This window comes from Mixophyes fleayi, chromosome 10, assembly GCF_038048845.1.
Source record: "Mixophyes fleayi isolate aMixFle1 chromosome 10, aMixFle1.hap1, whole genome shotgun sequence".
Taxonomy (NCBI): Eukaryota; Metazoa; Chordata; class Amphibia; order Anura; family Limnodynastidae; genus Mixophyes; species Mixophyes fleayi.
The window spans coordinates 77,174,892-77,196,911 of record NC_134411.1 but is presented as its reverse complement, the minus strand read 5'-3'; the positions used below and the strand labels follow the sequence as shown (position 1 = coordinate 77,196,911).

Sequence of the window (22,020 nt, the reverse complement as noted above, 5' to 3'; positions counted from 1 at the left end):
CTAATAAATAAAGCATCCACAGGGTCACAGCAACTAGCAATCAGGACAAGGCAGCACCAGGTAAGAAATGCCGGGCCCAGAGTCTAGAGTTACTGATTGGAGCACTGTCGGCACGGGATCCCTGTGATACAACGAGAGCCTCACCCTCTTGGCTGTCAGCGCACACCCCCTTGAATTTTGTTTACTTTACTTGTTGTCCTGCCATTACTGATTATTTTTCATGTACCCCTGAACGTCCCAGCACGTACTCCCCGGTGGTATGCATACCACCGGTTGTGAGCCGATGCTCTAGAATTCCTCTCAGGCTTATAAACACCTGTAACATTCTGGAGTAGCTTTACCTCTTTCACTCCACCTCTCCAAGGATGAATTCTACTAGAGATGTGTGCTGACCCCATTGGTTTGCTTTTTGATGTGTTTTTGGTTCTAAAACATGTTCGTGTTTTGGTTTTGTAATTGGTTGTGTCAAATAATCATGAAAAGGTTTTTGTTTTGTGTTGGATCTGATTTTCATTAATAATTGTGAAAAAAATTCTAAAATAATGTAATTTTGAGATGTTTTTGCTCTTATATTACTATTTATAGCATTAACATTTTTATTACAGTCAATCCACTCTCAATTTTTTGCCAAAGTCTGCAGCAAGCTGCCTTAATAGAAAACAAAAATAATACCTCTATAAGGCACACAATTAAAAATCAATATAAACACACAATATACAATTCTGTATTGGAATAGATGGCTGCTGCAAAACAGGAGGCCGCAACCCTCCTTCAATGAACCACAGAACAAAAAACACAAAAGCAGCGCTGAAAAAAGTATAATATTAAATTTGGATTGGTCCCGAACATACACAATCAGGGATGATATCTCACAAACCTCAATTAATAAAAAGTAATTTAATATCTCATCAAAAAATACATATAAAGTAACATAAAAATACCACATACATAAAAAACAAGTTAAATAAATTAAAAAGGAACTCTTGCCAATGTAGCTGACATAAGCTCTTATAAATAGATAAAATAAGCTGTATCAGAATCAGAAATAATATATATACTCCAATATCCTTAATTCTAATATTCTGTTAAGAGGATATGCAGTATAGTCATTGTCTCATTGAATATTGATAAAGCGATTCCGATTATTGAATCCAATAATTAAGTTATTGGCTTGAATATTGGAAATCCTTGTTTCCCACAAAAATAATAACACGACTTCACGAGATAATATTGCACGTTTCAGTATTGGAAGTTGCCAATCAGATCTTTCTATAAACAACTGTGAGCTTGAATTAAGAGAGTCAATAAATTCAATAGTATCACAAATATTTCTGAGCACATACACACTTCCCACTACTGATTTATTACTCCAAAGAATAAACAACTGAGGCCACTTGGAAGAGCCGGCCGGCAGCTCTTACCTGTCGAACCGGCGAATTCACCTGGGCCCCGATGTAGGTTGAATGGCCTTTTGCTGCTCCTCCATCCTCTGCAGCATATAGAGGGTGGAGTTTCAGCGCGTCACAACCTCTTGTTTGAGGTGATGGCAGGGCAGGTTCATGCTTTTTTGATGTGCCTCTAGTCTGCGGTAGGCACTAGCTGAATGCCGAAAGTGTCCAGCAATTTTGCGCGCCACCGCAAGCATCTCCTGCACACTCCTGTCACTCTTGAGGTAATGCTGCACCACCAAATTAATGGTGTGTGCAAAACATGGGACATGCTGGAAATTGCCCATATTTAATGCCCGCACAATGTTACTGGCATTGTCTGACACCACAAATCCCCATGAGAGTCTAAGTGGGGTAAGCCACTGGGAGATAATTTCCCTCAGTTTCTCTAATATGTTGTCAGCATTGTGCCTCTTATTAAAGCCTGTAATACACAATGTTGCCTGCCTTTGCACGAGCAGCCATTTTGTAGATGCTGCTACTGATGCAGCTGTTGCTGTTGCTGCGGAAGGCGATGCATCTACCCAGTGGGCTGTCACAGTCATATAGTCCTTCGTTTGCCCAGAACCACTTGCCCACATGTCCGTGGTTAAGTGGACAGTGGGTACAACCGCATTTTTCAGAGCACTGAGGACACTTGATCGTACTTCTCTGTACATTTTTGGTATCGCCTGCCTAGTGAAGTGGAATCTCGACGGGATTTGGTACTGGGGACACAATACCTCCATCAACCCTCTAAATCCCACTCCACTGATGGCGGACACCGGGCGCACGTCTAACACCAACATTGCAGTTACAGCCGCAGTTATACGCTTTGCAATAGGGTGACTACTATCGTATTTTGTGGTCATGGCAAACGACTGTTGGACGGTCAATTGTTTTGTGAAAGACTTAGCGGTCTTACGACTTCCCCTCTGGGAAGATGACCGACTAACAGCAGCAACAGCAGCAGTGGCAGTAGTAGGCGTACCGCTGCAGGATTCCTCTGAGGAATCCCGTATTGGAGAGGACTCAGTCTGGCTGCTGACTTGGGCTGCAGGACTCAATCTGATGGAGATCGTGGAGGAAGTTGACGAGGAGGGTGTTGCTGGTGTGTATCCAACTGGACCACGGGATTTAGGTGTCCCTGTACCGATGACGGTCCTAGCCCCAGTTCCTGAACTAACCACTGAACTATGAAGGTTATTCAGGTGACGTATAAGGGAGGATGTCCCTAGATGGGCAAGATCCTTACCCCTGCTTATTTGAGCTTTACATAAGCTACATATGGCCATACATTGGTTGTCCGGATTTGGATAAAAATAACTCCAGACCGAAGAGGTGCATTTTTTGGTCTTCTGACCAGGCATGACGATGGGCTTTTTCATCCCATGGACATCAGCTGTTTCCCCCCCTGGTGCCTCATTTACAATAACCACATCACCATTCTCATCATCAAGTTCCTCCACAGCGCCAGCTACATCATCAATAGCCTCCTCCCGAGCCACCTCTTCCCGTACAGTGATGGGAAGGTCAGGCTTGACAACCACCAACACCCTTGGACTCGCCTTGGGGATTTGTGATAATTTCTCTTTAGAAGGCAGAGTTGTTTGCTGTTTTGTTGCTGACAGCATAACTCTCTTCAATTTTTTGTAGGGGGGGAGGAGGAGGAGGGCTAAGATCCTTGGGTGAAGATGGACCACTAGTCATGAACACGGGCCAGGGCCTAAGCCGTTCCTTGCCACTACGTGTCGTAAATGGCATATTGCCAACTTTACGTTTCTCCTCAGATGATTTTAAGTTTCTCTTTTTGCTTTTTTTTGAGAACTTGGGCTTTTTGGATTTTACATGCCCTGTACTAGGAGATTGGGCATCGGGCTTGGAAGACGACGTTGATGGCATTTCATCGTCTATGTCATGACTAGTGGCAGGAGCTTCAGCATTAAGAGGAAGTGGGTCTTGATCTTTCCCTACTTTATCCTCCAAATTTTTGGTCTCCATTATATGTAGCACAAGATACTGCAGAATGTGTGAACTTGGTAATATTGCAGTACCAATGGGCTTATACTGCAGGATTGGTTTTGCAAATTTTGTTGTAATTAAAAAAAATTTAATTCGTTTTTTGTATTTTTTTTTTATTAACTTTTTTTACATTTTTTAAACACTTGGGAATATTGGGAAAATAACTATGCCCTTAGAAGCACAGAGCACGGGACACAGGACCACTGGACTGAACAGGACTCAGCACACAGGACCCAGCAGCACCACTGAACTCAAAATTGACAGAGCACAGCACACAGCACCACTAGACTGATACTGCAGAACACAGCACAGCACAGCACAGCACAGCACAGCACGAGATCTACCAGAACAGAGGACCACCTAACACACCCTCCCTCTACCCTGATCAATGCCCGAGTGAAGATGGCAGCGACTAGCGGGGAATTTATAGGATCCGAGTATCGCGAGATCCGACAGCGGGATTATGACTCAGAGCCTCGGTTTCAAGTTTTCATTTGGAGCCAATACCCGGATCTGTCTCGGATCCGACTCGGATCGGAAAGGTTCGGGTGGTCTCGGATTCACAAAATCCGAGTGCGCTCATCTCTAATTGGTTGTAGGGAGTACTATAGTGATCTGTATAGTTTACCAGCGTATCGTTGGCCGGCAAACAGTATGGAACTACTGATGATCAGTGGAAAAGATATATCCAAATGGAGTCTTATGGAAATCATAGCAAAGTTTGTCAGCAGAGATGAATAATTTCAAAGGATTCACTGGAGAACGCTTTCAAGCTTTTCTTAGCTTGAAAGCGATTTCTTCTCTTGGAACTTTTCATGCTCTGCTAAAGTTCCAAGAGAATGAAACACGTCAGAAAGTGTGGTGAGAACAGTTTTGATATCAGGATCCTTTTGACCGCAGTTCTACTATCATAGTGAGGGAGGAACAATTCTGCCTAGGAAGTGAACGTATAGTATTGAGGTGGTTTCTGCCCAGCAGTTTACTTAGGTGTGCACCGCTAGTTTGAAGACTTTGGTTGTAGCCACAGGATTTATCAGAGCGGGTGAGAAGCAATATTCTTTTCTCAGTTTTACCCGATTCCTGTTGCTAAACTGGTTCTGGACGGTGGAGATTACCCTATTCTAATGAATTATCATGGGACTATTTATTGAAAACAATTAGAGATTGTGAGTTATTTGCTTTTTCTCCTAATTGGACCCCTTTTAACGATATATATCAGATGATTTTGGATTGGCAGCTGCCTTCCTTTTAAGCGGTCTTTTTACTATAATCCGTTTTTATCAGGACTTACCAAGATTTATCTCCTGTTGTTGGGGAGAGTTGGATCCTCATTATATACAGTTTTCTACTATTTATAAGCTCTCATATGATATTATTGTTGTTGCTATAGCCTTTATTATAGATGTATTAGCGTATGCCACTATATTATTTTATCTCTATATATATATATATTTCTTTATTCCTTTAATTTCATGCCATTAAATCATATTAATTGCTATTCCTGCAGCTTGTGTCCTTGATTACTGTCCATTAGTGTATGACTCATTTTCCTTATAGAGAGGGGTTTAGAACACTGACTAAACCCTAGTGGTATTTGGTTTCAATAATGATAATAAAGTATGAAAAATAAAAAATAATAATATATATAATAGAAAATGATAGATAATAAATAGGAATGAATAGAGATAAATAGAGAAATAAATAATATTGCTTAGATAAACTATTGACCATAAGATTGTTTTATCAATAGTACACTATTGATCATCACAATGATGACACTAGTGTGCTGATGATCTTAATGATATATTTTTTTTAGACAAACAACAAGTGGTTAGATACTTATGCACATGAAAACATACAAGTAACTTTATCAAAGTACATAATATAATAAGATATAAATTTGAATCAAATACTAAAAGATCTATTTTAGTAATACATTTTTTAGATTTACTGTGCAGGGATCTTTTAGTATTTATAGATGTCACTGAAAGACCTTTTCAAAATTGAAAAGTATTGAAAAAAAGAAATGATTAGAATATATATCTTTTTTGGGGGGTGTGCAGCTGTGTTGACACTCAAACGCAAACACCCTTTTTTAAAGATACTGAAGATGTCACTGGATGACCTATTGACATGTATTGAAAAATAGAAAAAAGTTTAGAATATAGAGTTTTTTTGGGGTGGTTCTACTACTGTGATGCTCACGATTTTTCAAAATGAATTCAGATGTCACTGCCCCACATCAGATTACTTTGAAAACCTGAAATTTTTAAAAGAAATAAATCTATTTGTTTTTTTTATTCTGCTGCTAATAGTCACAAGGCAAAAGCACACTGTTTTTCTCCACTAAATATACTACTTAATTCAGAATGATATATAACTCAGTCAATATTCTAGTACTATTACATATGCATTAATAACAACCAGTAGCCACTACGCTGTCTAAACTCTCTGACAGATTGAAAATAAAACCAAATGATCAGCTAACTATTCTAGCTGCAGAACTGCTTTACAATAATCTCAACTATTCTATTGTTTTCTCTGTCCCTCTTTCACCCTGAACACTATATTCAGAGCAGAGCACTGCAGGTAATATCTTCCCTACATGTTGTCTGTCCTAAAATGGCACATAAGAAAATGAGGGAGGGCTATAGATAATAGAGTTTTGCATCAATAATTTCCCAGAATTTACATTTTACCTTGTTTTGAGATCCAAACTTGGCACGCGAAACCGATTCATGACTCGGTTTCACTCGAAACCCCAAATCTCTAAACCTGTCGGATTACATCAAATTCTAACCATTCATCTCTAATAACAACTTTATCTCCACTACACAATTTGATAAACCCACATGTTAACTAAAGTGGGAACAGGAAAAAGAGGTTACTCTGCATTCAGATGTTTGGGCTGCTATAAGACAGAACTATAAGAAAGAGCTCTATATGTATTAGGATCAAAGAGAAGACAAATTGTACATTATACAAATTTTTATCCTTCTAGGATTTTGTATTGTATTTTTATTCTTAACCACTATAACTATCTCCTCTTAACCTACCTATCATCAGTTTACCCAAACACAGTTCTCGAAGTGGGGCGGTATGTGCCAGTATGACATAGCGGCACATACCGGCACATAATCGGCCGGATCACTTCCATTAAAAATGAATTTGCTTTCACACTTACTGTACTTGTTCCAGTCCTTAACAGTTAAAGTCCCTGACAGCTACTTACAAAATCATCAAAACTGATCTCTGGATTTTTTTTGCTGGATAGGTAACTGCAAACAAAGCTGACCCCCTATACTGTTACATCAGGGATGGAGGACTTAGTTTTCCTGATCTTAAAAAATCCAATCTGGCACTTTCTTCCTGGTGTCAAGATTAGGTTTATAGTGAATATTCTTCGATAGACATAATTGCAATATCCAACACCTTATGGCACTCCAAACATTTAAGACCAACATTTCCAAAATGATATCTAATTGCTTTCTTATGTCTTTGACATAACCACTTTCTGCTCCAGATTGATTCTCCCTTCTATGGAACAATCCAATATTTCCCTCATGTTAGACACAGATTTTCTCTGTGGATTAATAAAACATGAGATGCCTGATTTTCCTGAGTTACAGTCTAGGCTTTATCTACCACACAAGTACCTTCTATCAGTTTTTAAAATACAATTTTTATCACTCAAGAATTACCCTCAGGTTTAAAAACACTAGGGATGTGCACCGGCCACTTTTGGTGTCTCATGTTTTGTGTTTTGGATTCGGATTTGCTTGAGGTTTTGGGTTCGGATTTGTTTCGCAAAACACCTGACGAAAGGTTTTGGTTCGGATTTAAGGTTTTGGATTCGGATTTATTTTGAAAAAAACATAAAAAGTGCTAAAAACCAGTTTTGTGTTTTTTTTTTTCACTCCTACGCTATTATTAACCTCAATAACATTCAATAACAATCATTTCCACTAATTTCCAGTCTATTCTGAACACCTCACAATATTGTTTTTAGGCCAAAAGGTTGCATCGAGGTAGCTTGAGCACATAATGCCAAAAAAAGAGGTACAAGATGGAATTGTTCTGGGCCCTCCCTCCCACCCCTCGCGAGATTCGACGCAAGACTTGGACGACAGAGCCTCGTTTTCAATTTTTTGCCCGCCGGAAATATCCGAACAGTGCTCGGATCCCGTTCGGATCCGCACTGTTCGGGTGGGCTCGGATTAGCGGAATCCGAGCCCGCTCATCTCTAATAAACACCCACAACATTCTGGAGAAACTTTACCTTTTTCACCCCCCCCACCTCCAGAATAATGATTTCTACTTTGTATAACAACCTTACCTCCACTACACATTTAGATAAACCCACTCTGCAGATAGATGTTTGGGCTACTATAAGACAGAACTTGGCAAATAGCTCTATATGTATCAGAATCAAAGAGAACACAAATTGTGTAATAAGTGGTATAAGGTCCCTTCTAGGATATTGTATTGTATTTCAGTTTCTTAACTACCAAAACTACCTCCTGTTACCCTACCAATAACCGGTTTAGCCAAACACAGTGCTCGAAGTGGGACGGTATGTGCCAGTATGACATACCGGCACTTTTCGCCCCACTTCTTCACAGCTAGAGCTGTCAGTAAGCGGGGTAAGCAAGGCGGGGGAACGCCATGCCGGAGAGGCTCTCTGCTCTGCCTGCTTTCCACTTATCCATTGGTGTTGCACCCGATGTGTGGAGGTGCCACTCTCCTCCTCCTGCCTGGTCCATTATCACTGACTGTCGAGAAGCATCGCATAGAAGAGCAAGGACACAGAAGAAAAAAAGAAGAGGAAGAGAAGAAGAAAGAAGGTCATAAAACTGTATGTAAACAACGGATGGGGACAGCATGATAAAGGGGAAACAGTGTGATGATGGAGGGGGCACAGTGTGATGATGGAGAGGGCACAGTGTGATGATGGAGGGGGCACAGTGTGATGATGGAGGGGGCACAGTGTGATGATGGAGAGGGCACAGTGTGATGATGGAGGGGGCACAGTGTGATGATGGAGAGGGCACAGTGTGATGATGGAGAGGGCACAGTGTGATGATGGAGAGGGCACAGTGTGATGAAGGAGGCTGCAGTGTGATTAAGGAGGCTACAGTGTGATAAAGGAGGCTGCAGTGTGATAAAGGAGGCTGCAGTGTGATGAAGGAGGCTGCAGTGTGATGACGGAGAGGGCACAGTGTGATGATGGAGGGGGCACAGTGTGATGATGGAGAGGGCACAGTGTGATGAAGGAGGCTGCAGTGTGATTAAGGAGGATGCAGTGTGATGGAGGCTGCAGTGTGATGATGGAGAGGGCACAGTGTAATGAAGGAGGCTGCATTATGATGATGGAGGGGCAAAAGTGAAAATTCACTAGTTAGAGGGAATAATAGGAGCAAGAACAGGGATAGATAGAGACGATCAAGGAGTAAGGGAGGAGCGAGAGAAGCAGGATGTGAGGCATGGGGGACAGCAGGTAGGGAGGCAGAGAGGGGGATACCTACAATGAAGATAGGGGCACATAAGCACAGAAAAAAGAACCAGATAAGGGAAAGATGAATGGTAACATGGAAGATATAAAGGAGATATTTTGGAAAGTTTTATTATAATATTATGGCGATATGAGGGAAAATGTAAGTACACAAAGGAGATATAAGGGAGAGGTGGAGGGACATAAAGGAAAGATAATTGGACACAGGAGATGGGGGGGAGACAGGGTGCAGAGCCTTGCATCATTTAATATGTTTTATATTACACTACATAGTGTTAAAATTAGAGATGGGCGGGCTCGGTTCCCCGAGATCCGAATTCAACCGAATTTAGGGTATCCGAGTACCGAGCCGAGTACGCTCGGTACTCTCCCGCCCATTCGGTTTCGAAATCGAGGAAAAACGTCATTGTGACGTATTCGTTTTTCTGAGCTCGGATCTCACGAGATTTAAAAAGCATAAATACCAGCCTCCACAGTAATCCATCGCCATTTGACAGGGAGAGAGCAGGGTTAGGTCACACTGGCTATATCAGCGCAGGGACAGTGATTGATTGTATTAAACAGCATTGAAAGCTTAATACCAGATTGTTACAGCAGTAAGAGGAGAAGAGAGGAGGGTTTTTTGTTCAGTTTCTGGCACTCCAAGTGCTATTGGGGTGTCCCCCATTCTTTTGCAGAAATGTATCTGGCTGTGAAAAAAGAACTATATTGCAGCACTTTAATAAGAAATATATTTATATATTTAGCAGTTCCATTAGCTTTTGGGGTGTCCCCCATTCTTTTGCAGACATTTATCTGGCTGTGAAAAAAGAACTATATTGCAGCACTTTAATAAGAAATATATTTATATATTTAGCAGTTCCATTTGCTTTGGGGTGTCCCCCATTCTTTTGCAGAAATTTATCTGGCTGTGAAAAAAGAACTATATTGCAGCACTTTAATAAGAAATATATTTATATATTTAGCAGTTCCATTTGCTTTTGGGGTGTCCCCCATTCTTTTGCTGAAATTTATCTGGCTGTGAAAAAAGAACTATATTGCAGCAGTGTCAAAAACAATTTGTTGCACTACAAGTGCTTTGGGCTCAGAATGGATTCAAAGCAGTCCACATATGAGCAAAATGAGCAACCAGGTTCTGTCACCAGTCCTGATGGTAGTGTTCCCAGTACGTCATCTGGGAAAGGCGATGTCAAACTACACCGTCTTTTGAAATCATCCCAAAAAACACACACCAAAAAAAAATGTACGGTGTTGAAGCAAAAAAAAAGTCTGAGGAAAAGTTAACTGCCGATAAAAAAAAATTGCCAACATGCCATTCTACACACGCAGTGGCAAAGAGAGAATGAGGCCTTTCACCTTTCTCTATTAGTGGCAGATCCAAAAATGTTACCGAGCCTACAAGTGGTGCACAACTACTGTTATGCATCAAAGCCGAGCTTCAAGATAACAGTAAGGCATTAGAGGATAATGTTTGCTCTGAATCAGAAATGACACCAATCCCTGTGGAGAGTCCATCCAACAGTGGTATGTCTAATCGTGAGCATTCTGTTAGTGTACCCATAAAGAAGGGCCCTTTCAGCAGTTCTGCTGATGTGTGCCTGAACAGCCCGAGTGTAGCCGGTGATACACCAAGTGAGGATGACACTTTGTCTTTAGAAGAGGATGTGGGGGAGATTTGGGTATCCGACGATGAGGATGCGGTTGATTGTGTAAGTCCTGCAGCAGTGTGGCACCAGTGGCAGCAGTTCTGGCACGTGAGGTTCTGTGTGACCTTGACCATAATTCCAACCAATCCTACTATTAACATGCAAAGGATGGTGGAGGGCCTATCAGGGATTAAACTGTATTTTTACTAATTTGCACTCATAAGTTTTGGGTGTAATATACACCCAAAGATGAGTGCTCAATTGCTAAGAGTCATTAATGAAGAGGAAGACAATCAGGCTTGTCTTTTGAATTTGCAAGACCAAGTAATTTGAATTCCAAAAGTGGTGTACAACTACTGTTACGTGTGAAAGCCGAGCTGCAAAAAAACACTAAGGCCAATCCCTGTGGAGAGTCCATCCAACAGTGGTATGTCTAATCGGGAGCATTCTGATAATGTACCCATAAGGAAGGGCCCTTTCAGCAGTTCTGCTGATGTGTGCCCGAATAGCCCGAGTGTAGCCGGTGATACACAAATTGAGGATGCCACTTTGGAATTAGAAGAGGATGAGGGGGAGATTTGTGTAGGCGACGAGGGCGCTAATGATGATGTGGATGATTAGGATGCAGACAGATACCAAACTGCCTTTGTCCATTTCTTTTAATATTCTAATTCTACAGTCTATGCAGGCTGCTTTTCTTATATTCAACTACAAGTGGAGGTCGGGGGGGTCATAGACAGATACCAAACTACCTTGGTCCATTTATTTTTTATATTGTTCAGTCTATCCAGCCTGCTTTTTTTCAATTCAACTACAAGTGGAGGGCGGGGGGGGGGCACAGACAGCCACCAAACTACCTTGGTCCTTTTATTTTTTATAATGTTAAGTCTATCCAGGCTGCTTTATTTCTATTTAACTATAAGTGTAGGGCATAATATACACCCAAAGACGATGGCTGCATTGCCAATATGCATAGATGGAGAGGAAGACAATCTGGTTTGTGTGTAGAATTAATGAAGGCCTACCTACCATGAATTAAACTGTTTTTTTGATAATTTATTAGCTTTACAATTACATTACTTATCCAAGAAACAGGTGGAGCACTAAATTTGGTTATTTTATGCCCAAAAACATTGATTTTCCAACAAAATAGCAAAACAAAACCAAACAAAACCAAAACACGCAATGGCGGTTTTGCAAAACCAAAACCAAAACACGAAGGTAATCCAGATCCAAAACCAAAAACAAAACCAAAACACGGGGGTCAGTGACCATCTCTAGTTAAAATGCATCTAAAATTAATTTCACTCTATCCAAATCAAACTCTCTAAACCTTCTGGTGGGGAGGGGGCGGGGCTAGGCGCCCGGCTGTTCATTCCAAAGTGGAAGTTCCACATAAAAAAAATACTAGCTTTTTTGTCATGTAGCGCACAGATACTTGATAACTTTATTTTTACACTAAAATTTAAAGTTGATCTAGGACATGCCCTACTCCAACTATAAATCTGTCCCCCATTTTGCTCTTCTTAATGACTCAGGTCCAGAATATCTACCACATGGAGAATATCACCAGCATCCTTTATAACTCCACAGCATCCAGAGTCTGGCTCTCAAAGGTAGTGTTGAAGTCGTATAATTGGATGAACGAAAGTATATTGGTTTAATATTGTTTAGCCATGCAAATGCGATCCGTACGCCACGTGTTACGTGGCGTGGTGCGTTCGCACGGTAAAATATGCACGCACACACTCGCATTACAACATTTAGTTATTTATATAATTTCATATTGGTTCTGTTACACTGTAATTCAGGAGCAGAGAGTATTTGGTTTATTATTAGTTTATATAATATGATTATATGTACATTTTAGTGTTATTAAAGGTTTAGGTTATAGGAAAGGTGTCATGCCTGATATCATATTGAAGCCCTAATCATCAGCAGCTGTCCGGTGCAGTCGGCGAAGAGATCGCACATTGCATACTTTAGTTATTGATATTAGGGAATAAACCTTTGTATGATGCTGGCTATGAAAGGAGCAGACCCCCTGGAGAGACGACCCCCTCCTTTGGATTCCTTAGATTGAATCAGCCTATGAACTGTTTACCCTGAAGCCACCCTGTGCCTGGATCTATGGAAGCAAGCTACGTCATCTCTATTGTTCACAATGAAACACTGACTGTATATATTAGCTGCATCCCCCATCAGGGTCAGTCAACTCTGACCACAGTTATCTAAACAGATACACTGTTCCATTGGGACCCATGGAAGCGCAGCGATTGCAGCGGTATGTATGTATGTAACTTTTGGTATTGGCTGTGCTGTACTGTATCATAATATAATAATGTATTGAATTGTTGACTATTTACATCTGCTAAAAATAAATCACTTTGTGCTTTGGACACACATACAATTGATTGGGCAATGCTTATTTTAAAACGATAGAATTACTTTAATAATTTGGGGGCTCGTGAGTTAGGAGTTACGTTACCGGCAGGTATGCAACGCTTACGTTATTCGGTTCCTCAACAAAGGGTGGATTGACGGACGCGTCGCATAGCAGGAAAGAACGCATTGTGTTCAAGACCTGTGGTTCACTTGGTGTTGAGAGACCGAATGTCCGTTGTTGCATAGACTGAAGGAACGCTAATTAGAATCTAGGGACAAGAAAGAAAAATGTTTCTTTTTATTGTCGTTTTATGTTTTAAAGTGTGTTGCATTGCTGAGCGTATGTGTATTTCCCACTGTGCGTACGCGAACTTCCGGTAGATTTGCCACGTGGTTGAACAATCATTTTGATAGTTATTATATACATACTGTAAGCACTTGGTAAAGTCTCTGAAAAGATAGTTCCATTGTTTGGGAAAGTTATTTTCTGTACAGAAAACAAAGGTTATGTGTGTGTATGTGAATAAATACATAAAGGCAAAAATATACTGGTAACTATAGGCAACTATAGGTTTTTGCACGTGCACCCAATACTAATCACGACATTCACTGATAAAGGGTATTGTTTGCTGGAAGGGACAGAGCATTGCGGTGTTATCTGTGGTCCGCATAAGGAATCATTGAGCTGTGCAAATCGACCGCATTGCAAGGCCGTGATTGAGTATTGGGAGGGCAGTGTGGTACTATTTAAAATTCATAGCGCTTTAGTTCATGTGTGTCTGACGGGGCATGTTAAAAAAGGTGACCTGACTACAAAGGTTCTGTTCTAGGGCCGAGCAGGATATAAAGAAACCTTTGTGTGAGTGGTGTTCTGTTCTAATAAGAGCAGGTGATAAAGAGACACCACAGAGTATGCATGGTATACTCAAAGCGAAAATAACAGGTTTTCGCGGCATTCCCAAATATTAATCGCAAAGCTTACTGATAGTTAGTATCCGTAAGCGGTGCGATCGGACCGCATGGTTGATTTAGTGCAGCCGTGATTGCGACTTAGGAGATGTGGGAGGAAATACGCTGCAACCACTGATATTCTTGATTGATATCGGGTGCTAACAGTGGTAAAGTACTCAAACTAGGAAGGATATTGATATCTTTAAGGGGACGTGCCTGTTGAAAACGTCCATGAATAAAAAAATCTCTAGTAAGTTCTGTTTGAAAGGAGAACAGGTAAAAAGTCTTTTTGTGTAACGTTGAGAAATAGGTTGTTTTCACAATGGATACGAAGCAAACGCTAGAGATAGTTCATGTTGTGCTGCCTAATGAATGGCCGGTTGGTTCGGCAAAATATGTTATGTATAATAAATACGGTGCGTATGCTACGGCATATTGCGACAAATGGGTCAAGATCACCCGGGAGTGTGTGAAACCTTTCCCAAACATAGGTACTCTTGACTCAGAGGTGTTAAATAATGTTAGAGATAAAGTGCGGTTGATTAAATCAACAAAAACGAGAATTGAACATGATGACTGTTTAAAATTGTGGCAAGAAGAAGGGTACACGTGGCAAGGAAGCGCGTGCTCAGCGGAAGTAAGCGTACCGGAAACAAGCATTCCGGAAGTGTGCGTTGCTAAGCATGGCGAACTGAATGCAAACACGCCCCCGACAAATTCGGTCGGGGCGGGAAGTACAGCCAATACCAAAAATGTAAAAACTGTAACTAGTAACTTGTATGTTGTTTTAAGTAATGTTAAAAGTAATGTTTCAGGACAAAGAAAAGGAACGGTCCCACCAGAAGGGGGCAGCGGCTGAAAGTGGTGAGAATAATGAAAAGGTTAACACAGGGGGGAGACATCCATTGTACTGCAGCAGCAATTTTAGCAACTAGTTTTAGTGATTTGGTAGACTTGCATCCTGTCTGCACAACAGCAGTTCCCAATGGGAAAGCGGACAGAGATAGTGATGTTCCCTTGAAACATGTAGCAAAGCATGATCCATGTACTAGGTCTGAAATATTTTCAATTTTGTCTGATTTCACTGATCCTAAAAAAGATTTGACCAAATGTCAGCAGTTTATTAGATATTATGGTAATGTGTACGAGCCAACTAATAACGATTGGCGAGTATTATTGAACACCTGTCTTCCTCTCAATACTGATATACAAAAGTTCATTAAGGATTGTATGTTGGAGGAGGATGAATCCTTAACCGAGGATAATCACACAGTTGGCCATATATTTTCCAGTGATAGTGGACTGGAGTAAAATTTTTACTATCCAGCAAAAAGATAGTAAAAAAGGAACAGACTATTTTTGCAGAGCTCTGATAGCAATGGGCAAATATACTGGGGTACCCGACATAAAAGATAATGTACGCTACAGAGAGGTTGCTGTTAAAGTTCTAATGGATGGCCTCAGGGAAAACTTGAAAAGAAGGGTGCAAACTTCATTACCAAACTGGAGAGGAATCACTGTAAGTGCTCTCAGGGAGTCAGGTATAGGACATGATAAAAGTATAAATGAACAGAAAGAGACACTAAGTGATAGGGTAATGATGGTAAGTATCCCAGCACTAGAGGGACTGCACACACGACCACCAGCATACAACCCACATAACAGGAAACCCAGAATAGTGAGATGTTACAATGGCAGAGAAGAAGGACACATTAGGAGAGATTGTAAAAAGGAAGTGAAACAACATGAGTTGAGGAAGTGTTTTCAATGCAATAAAATAGGACACCTAGCAAAACATTGTGCAGACATGACAGGGACGTGCTTCTACTGCCGTAAGAAGGGACACATGAGTAGGAACTGTGTAGAGAGAAGAATGGATACCTGGGTTGGAAATCACATAGACATCCACAAAGGAGGCGTACACTTCTCTCAGAGGTTCCCCTACAATTGATTGCACACTCTGTAACAACTAATATTTTGGGGGAGAAATATAGCCGACTCTAGAGTTAATCTGTGGTAAGTATTAAGGTGCAAAATGTAGAAAGAAACTTATTTAAACGGTAATCTTTGTTGATTTTGCTTGTTTGTTTTATGTTGTCACATATTTGCTTTCCTAAATCGCTGGGCGATGGAAAAGAATGAGAATGATTGGTTTGTTTGTTGTTTAAAGATAACTATCTTGTCTTTTCTTCACAGATAAAGGCAGACAAAAGAAGTATAGACTAGTGTTTAAAAGGGGTGAGATAGAGAAATAGAAGAATTACTCTTGAAAGACTAATTAACAATAGACAAATGGAACACTCTTTGTTTTAGGCTGCAGTGTCTCATGATAATTTGTTTGGCTGAAAATCATTATCCAACAATGAAGTATATACATACTTTGCTCCAAAATATCGTTTAGGTATCTCAGATGAGTCATCAACAGTTAAATTTTACATTTCTCTATTATAAGTTAGGGAAGTCCGTTGAAAAGGTATGTAGTCAATGAGATACCGAGTTCTTAATGAAGAAATGACGGACGACACTGGATTGCACGGTTAAGACCCCCTAGTCATTCTTGGGAGGGATCATAGTTGAATGAATACAGCCATTTCCCCATAGAGTCAGAGTCCAATCCAGCTGTCATTTTGTGGTAAAAAAAAAAAATCTCCCTTTCTGCATGTATGTTTGTATTCAAATCTTTATATTCCCATCATTCATTGCTTTCCTATTTCTCATTCTTTACACAAACGCTAGTACCTCTCTCTCCCTCTCCCTCCCTCTCCCTCCCTCTCCCTCCCTCTCTCTCCCTCTCCCTCTCTCTCCTCTCCCTCTCTCTCCCTCTCTCTCCCTCTCTCTGCTCTGGTAGAGATAAAATCAGACACAGTCTCAACAATGGGGCTAAAACATATTTTTATTTTTTTTACATAAGACAAATTCAGAGATACACACACTAGATTGACATGAGTTACAGAAACAGTCAGGGGTTTTGTTTTCATGTGTATAGAAACTGCTGATTTTAAGCAGAAAGGTTCTGTTGTGGAAATACGATTCATGTGTTATAGATTGCATATCTGGGTTTTTTTTTTTGTTTTGGTTCGTGCCTCCTGTACAAAAACGTGCCTTTATATGGATGCACAAAGGGTGGGGAGGACAGAAGAATGCTAGATGTTGGGCATACAGATATGCATCTCTGTATAGAACATTGGAGTAGGATTTTTACTACAAGATACGACATAATGTGAAACCCTAGAAAATGTAGAATTTTCATGTTTTATATTTTTTTCACTGTTAGGCAGGCATGTACTGGATACTGTTATATTTGATAGAAGTGTTATAGAAATAGACCCCTTTGCCTTTCCCACTTAGTCAAGTAGCTGAATGTGAGGTACTGAGAATGACATGTGAGTTTATACAGATTGAGAGGAAAGAAAAGAATGATCTTATGGGGCACTCCTGAAATGAGTATAGAGAAATATAAATGTGTATTGACTTCGTAGTTAAAATCTTTAGATAAATCTTTATTAATACATTAATAAAATTGTCCTAGTAGCGAAATATTAAAACTTGTAATGACATATCATGTGAATTGTAACATAAACTGTTAAGAAGACAAGTAACCCTTGTCCTGCCGCAATCCTGCTCTGATTGACTGGTTTATTGATTATCAGCAAATGTATTCAATTGTATCACCAGCCCCTGTTTTAACTTAATTTCGCCCTGGCTCTCAGCCAAAAGAATATCTCCTTGTAGATAGCAGATTCAGTGTTACCTTCCAATAATTACAATGTATCTATAGTGATTTTGCTACAGTTTAGGGCATTCCCTCATACAGCCACAGGAAAAATGTTAGCCCTCACTAGGTCCTCTAAGCTGTGAACTCTGTTACAGACATATGTATATATTGATATTAATTAACCAATCCTGTCTGTTTAAACCTGACCTCTGTAGCGGTGCAAGACTATCTGCACTTAGTGCCCCACTGTCTCCTCCTTTAACACTCTGTATAAATGATGTATTTGTTGATCGGGTGCACCCTTCCTCTATTAGTATCTCTTATATAATTAAGAATGAGAGAAATACGTATTTTGAGGAGGTAACAAATGGGATGCTTGGTGCAGTCTTCCTTTTCCTTTTGATAAATGACATGTGAGTTGGCAGAGGGAGAATCGATTGATATACATTGGTCTTCTGCATTTTTCTAGTCTAGGGGGCGATGTTGAGGTGACTGAGAAATCGTTTTATAGCAATACCAGCACATGATTAGGACACTACATAAAGGACTTTATACAGCAACACAGTTACCAACTGAAGTAGCTGCTAGTAAGGTCCACACTTACACACACGACCATACATGGCTGTCACACCAGGGAGAACATAGCTGTCAAATAGACAGCAGGGTTTTATGTGACAGCTAACAAATCTATGTTTTGTTTTTATTTCGTTGTATTGTTTTAGTTCTAAAATGTGAACACACACACACACACACATGCACGCATACACATATTGGTTAATATAGGAAGATGTGTGTTACCTGAGGGATAAACTGTCTGGAAGGTGAAGAGATGTGGTGAGGAGTCTGGTGGACTCTGGAGAGATGGACAAGGTAGACCAATAGAGCCATCCCATATCCCTCCTGCTGATGGGTTTTCCCCCAGGTAAAACAAATACACGTCATCCAATTACCACCATGCAGGATCCTCAAGTATACACTGGTGTACCAATTAAATATGTCTGGGTAGAGGTGTATTGAAATGTGTCTAATGTATTACTGTATCATACTCAAAGCTTTTGTTATTCAATGTGATAGTCCTAGAGTTATAATAGATGATAGGGGTATGCATGTTATTGATAATAGAGGTATAATGTATGAGTAGTGGTAACAAATCACATACTTTCAATTAACCATAAACCAGTGTGAACATAAAGTAGTGGTACTCGGTAGAACGAATTGAATAGAATAAGAGTTGGAACTTGATTGAAGTGACTGATAGCTTCGGCCACTAGTCCTTTCCCGCTACCAAAAGATCACTCCTGGGCAGACTCCTAACCTGTCAGTTTTTAAAATGTTCTTGACCCCTCGTGAGATGAGATTGTAACTGGGAGGCTAGGTTAGATCTTGAGAGAAGGTAAATAGTGAGACAGCAACAAAGAACGTCCAAAACACTGTTTCCTGAAAGGTCGCACTAACTGTCAGGATGTTGGATCGGGAGAGTAAGTTGTGGAGCAGAAATTTCTTAAGCTTAGGTTGTTTGACAGACAGGTACCAGGTGTAGGTTACCAGCATCAAGGCTTCAAGGGTAGCAGAGACACACTGGTGCCCATTCCACCTACTGCAGAGGGGCCAACACTCAGAGAAGGGTCCAAGGGCACTCATGAGTCTGTACTGGAAGGCCTCGAATGCAGTTAGTAGCACCTGAGCCAAATGCTAAGACTGTTGTCCAGCATGAAGTTGTAGTTTTTCCTGTTTTGTGTTCTCTCATTTAACTCTCTTCTCAGGACGGTTAATTCTTTTGATTATTAGCAGGTGACAGAGACTGGTTCAGGTAATGATAAGGAGGTATTGGGGAGGAAGAAGTTAGTAGCATAATCGGTCCAACCAATTACTCTATTCAATTCAGGGGTAAAGGAAAATTTAGAAACCTTGGAGCTTGGAGAAAGTGCGAGGGGCTATTGTCTGAGTAGCATTACGTCCGTAAGTACGGCGACCCCATGGTTAGAAAAGAGATACACCCAGCGATGCCAGTCCAGTAATATCCGGACTTGAGCAGGCATCCTTGAGAATGATTATCATTCTTGGGAGGGTAAGGTATTAGACCAAACAAAGTGCTGGGCGTGCTCACACGTGCCTCAGTGATTATATCAAGTAGGACTAGTTCTCTTCCCACTAAATATTCTTGAGGTACCCGAACTATGGGTGGGAGGTCACTAGGGAAAAAAAGTAGGACACCTAGGTCCCTTAGTCTGAAGTCTCCCAATGCTTTGCAAGCCGATCACTGTTAAATCTGAGTATTGGGAGACTGGGAAGAACGAACAGACAATAGCCCGCCCACAAGTGTTGATGAAAAGAACTGATGACATAATTAGAAGTGTGTATATTAACGCAAGCTGAAGGAGATTGTATATGACACTATTGATAGACATAGGATGATGCTATTGATGAACATGAAGTGTTTAAATGTATTCTGAGCTTGAAGACATGCGTTGGACAGAAGAACCTGTTAAACTTGAAGAACTGTAGTGGAGAATTCTGTATAGCTGATACATGTTCTACTGTACCTTGTACCTTTCCAAATAATGTACTAAGTGTTTTATTGCACCCTTGAAGGGCATACAAAAGGTTATCTCCAAGCTCCAGAAATGTACGGTCTATAGTAGAAGAAGAAATCGTTTAGAGGATTAAGACTCTCTCTTATGATAACTTGTTTAGATCTACAAACAGCATGGTCATACACCAAGGGGGATTTGTATTACATAACAATGAAACGTGGTACTGAGATCCTGCATATAACATCTTTAAGGTGATAGTTTATTATACTATCAAAGGGTGGACTGTTGAAGTCGTATAACTGGATGAACGAAAGTATATTGGTTTAATATTGTTTAGCCATGCAAATGCGATCCATACGCCACGTGTTACGTGGCGTGGTGCATTCGCACGGTAAAATACGCACGCACACACTCGCATTACAACATTTAGTTGTTTATTTAATTTCATATTGGTTCTGTTACACTGTAATTCAGGAGCAGATAGTATTTGGTTTATTATTAGTTTATATAATATAATTATATGTACATTTTAGTGTTATTAAAGGTTTAGGTTATAGGAAAGGTGTCATGCCTGATATCATATTAAAGCCCTAATCATCAGCAGCTGTCCGGTGCAGTCGGCGAAGAGATCGCACATTGCATACTTTAGTTATTGATATTAGGGAATAAACCTTTGTATGATGCTGGCTATGAAAGGAGCAGACCCCCTGGAGAGACGACCCCCTCCTTTGGATTCCTTAGATTGAATCAGCCTATGAACTGTTTACCCTGAAGCCACCCTGTGCCTGGACCTATGGAAGCAAGCTACGTCATCTCTATTGTTCACAATGAAACACTGACTGTATATATTAGCTGCATCCCCCATCAGGGTCAGTCAACTCTGACCACAGTTATCTAAACAGATACACTGTTCCATTGGGACCCATGGAAGCGCAGCGATTGCAGCGGTATGTATGTATGTAACTTTTGGTATTGGCTGTGCTGTACTGTATCATAATATAATAATGTATTGAATTGTTGACTATTTACATCTGCTAAAAATAAATCACTTTGTGCTTTGGACACACATACAATTGATTGGGCAATGCTTATTTTAAAACGATTATAATTACTTTAATAGTAGACTATTTTCATGGTATACTCATTGTTTGACTAATTTTTTTATGTGCCTTTTGGAGGTACCACATAAAAAATTTATTTTTCTGGGAAGAGAGGAGAGGGGAGAGAGAAAGGAGAGCGAGTAAAAGAGAGAGACAGAGAGAGAGAGAGAGAGAGAGAGAGGTGGGGGGAGAGAGAGAAGAGAGAGAGCGCTGATATAAGGTCCTCATGGGCCAGAATATTTCATTTTATGTTTGACACATCAGTCCCACTCACCAGTGACTACAGCCCACTCTCCATATTGTCTTATAACGCTGGTGTTGCTGAACAGACGATACAAGATCTGCTGCACCAGACTATAGCACCAACACAGGAGGCTGAGACCTTTCCAAACTGCGTAGCAGGCTCCCACCATAGCCAGGATCTCCATGTGATTGTAGTAAGACTGCGACACCTCCTGAGCTAGTGATACAGAGACACTTTTTACAGCACCCATCAGCTCTTTTGCACCATTGAAACTGAATACAGACATCTAAAATGACAACACGTAGGATAAGATTAGTGGAAGTGATCAAAGTAACAGTATAATACTGTACTTCATGGTTTATTTATTTATTGTATTTTACTCCAACAATTACAACACTATTAGGTTCCATTAAACATATGTAAAAAGAAATTGCGCATAGCCCTTTACCCGTTGCCCTTTATCGGTCTCACATCAGGTTTTACC

The 22,020-nt window shown here is 40.5% G+C and overlaps 1 protein-coding gene across 4 annotated transcripts in view; it reads right to left on the bottom strand.

The window, feature by feature from the left end:
* LOC142104312 (inactive hydroxysteroid dehydrogenase-like protein 1) overlaps window positions 1-22,020 on the bottom strand; it is a 147,757-nt gene that overhangs the window by 64,232 nt on the left and 61,505 nt on the right. For 3 of the 4 annotated variants that reach the window (XM_075188908.1, XM_075188907.1, XM_075188905.1), the window contains exon 2: window positions 21,567-21,822. The exons of the other annotated variant lie outside the window; for it this stretch is intronic. In XM_075188908.1, coding sequence (XP_075045009.1) covers window positions 21,567-21,822 — 256 coding nt within the window. The remainder of the gene's footprint in view (window positions 1-21,566; window positions 21,823-22,020) is intronic. 4 annotated transcript variants of the gene reach the window in all.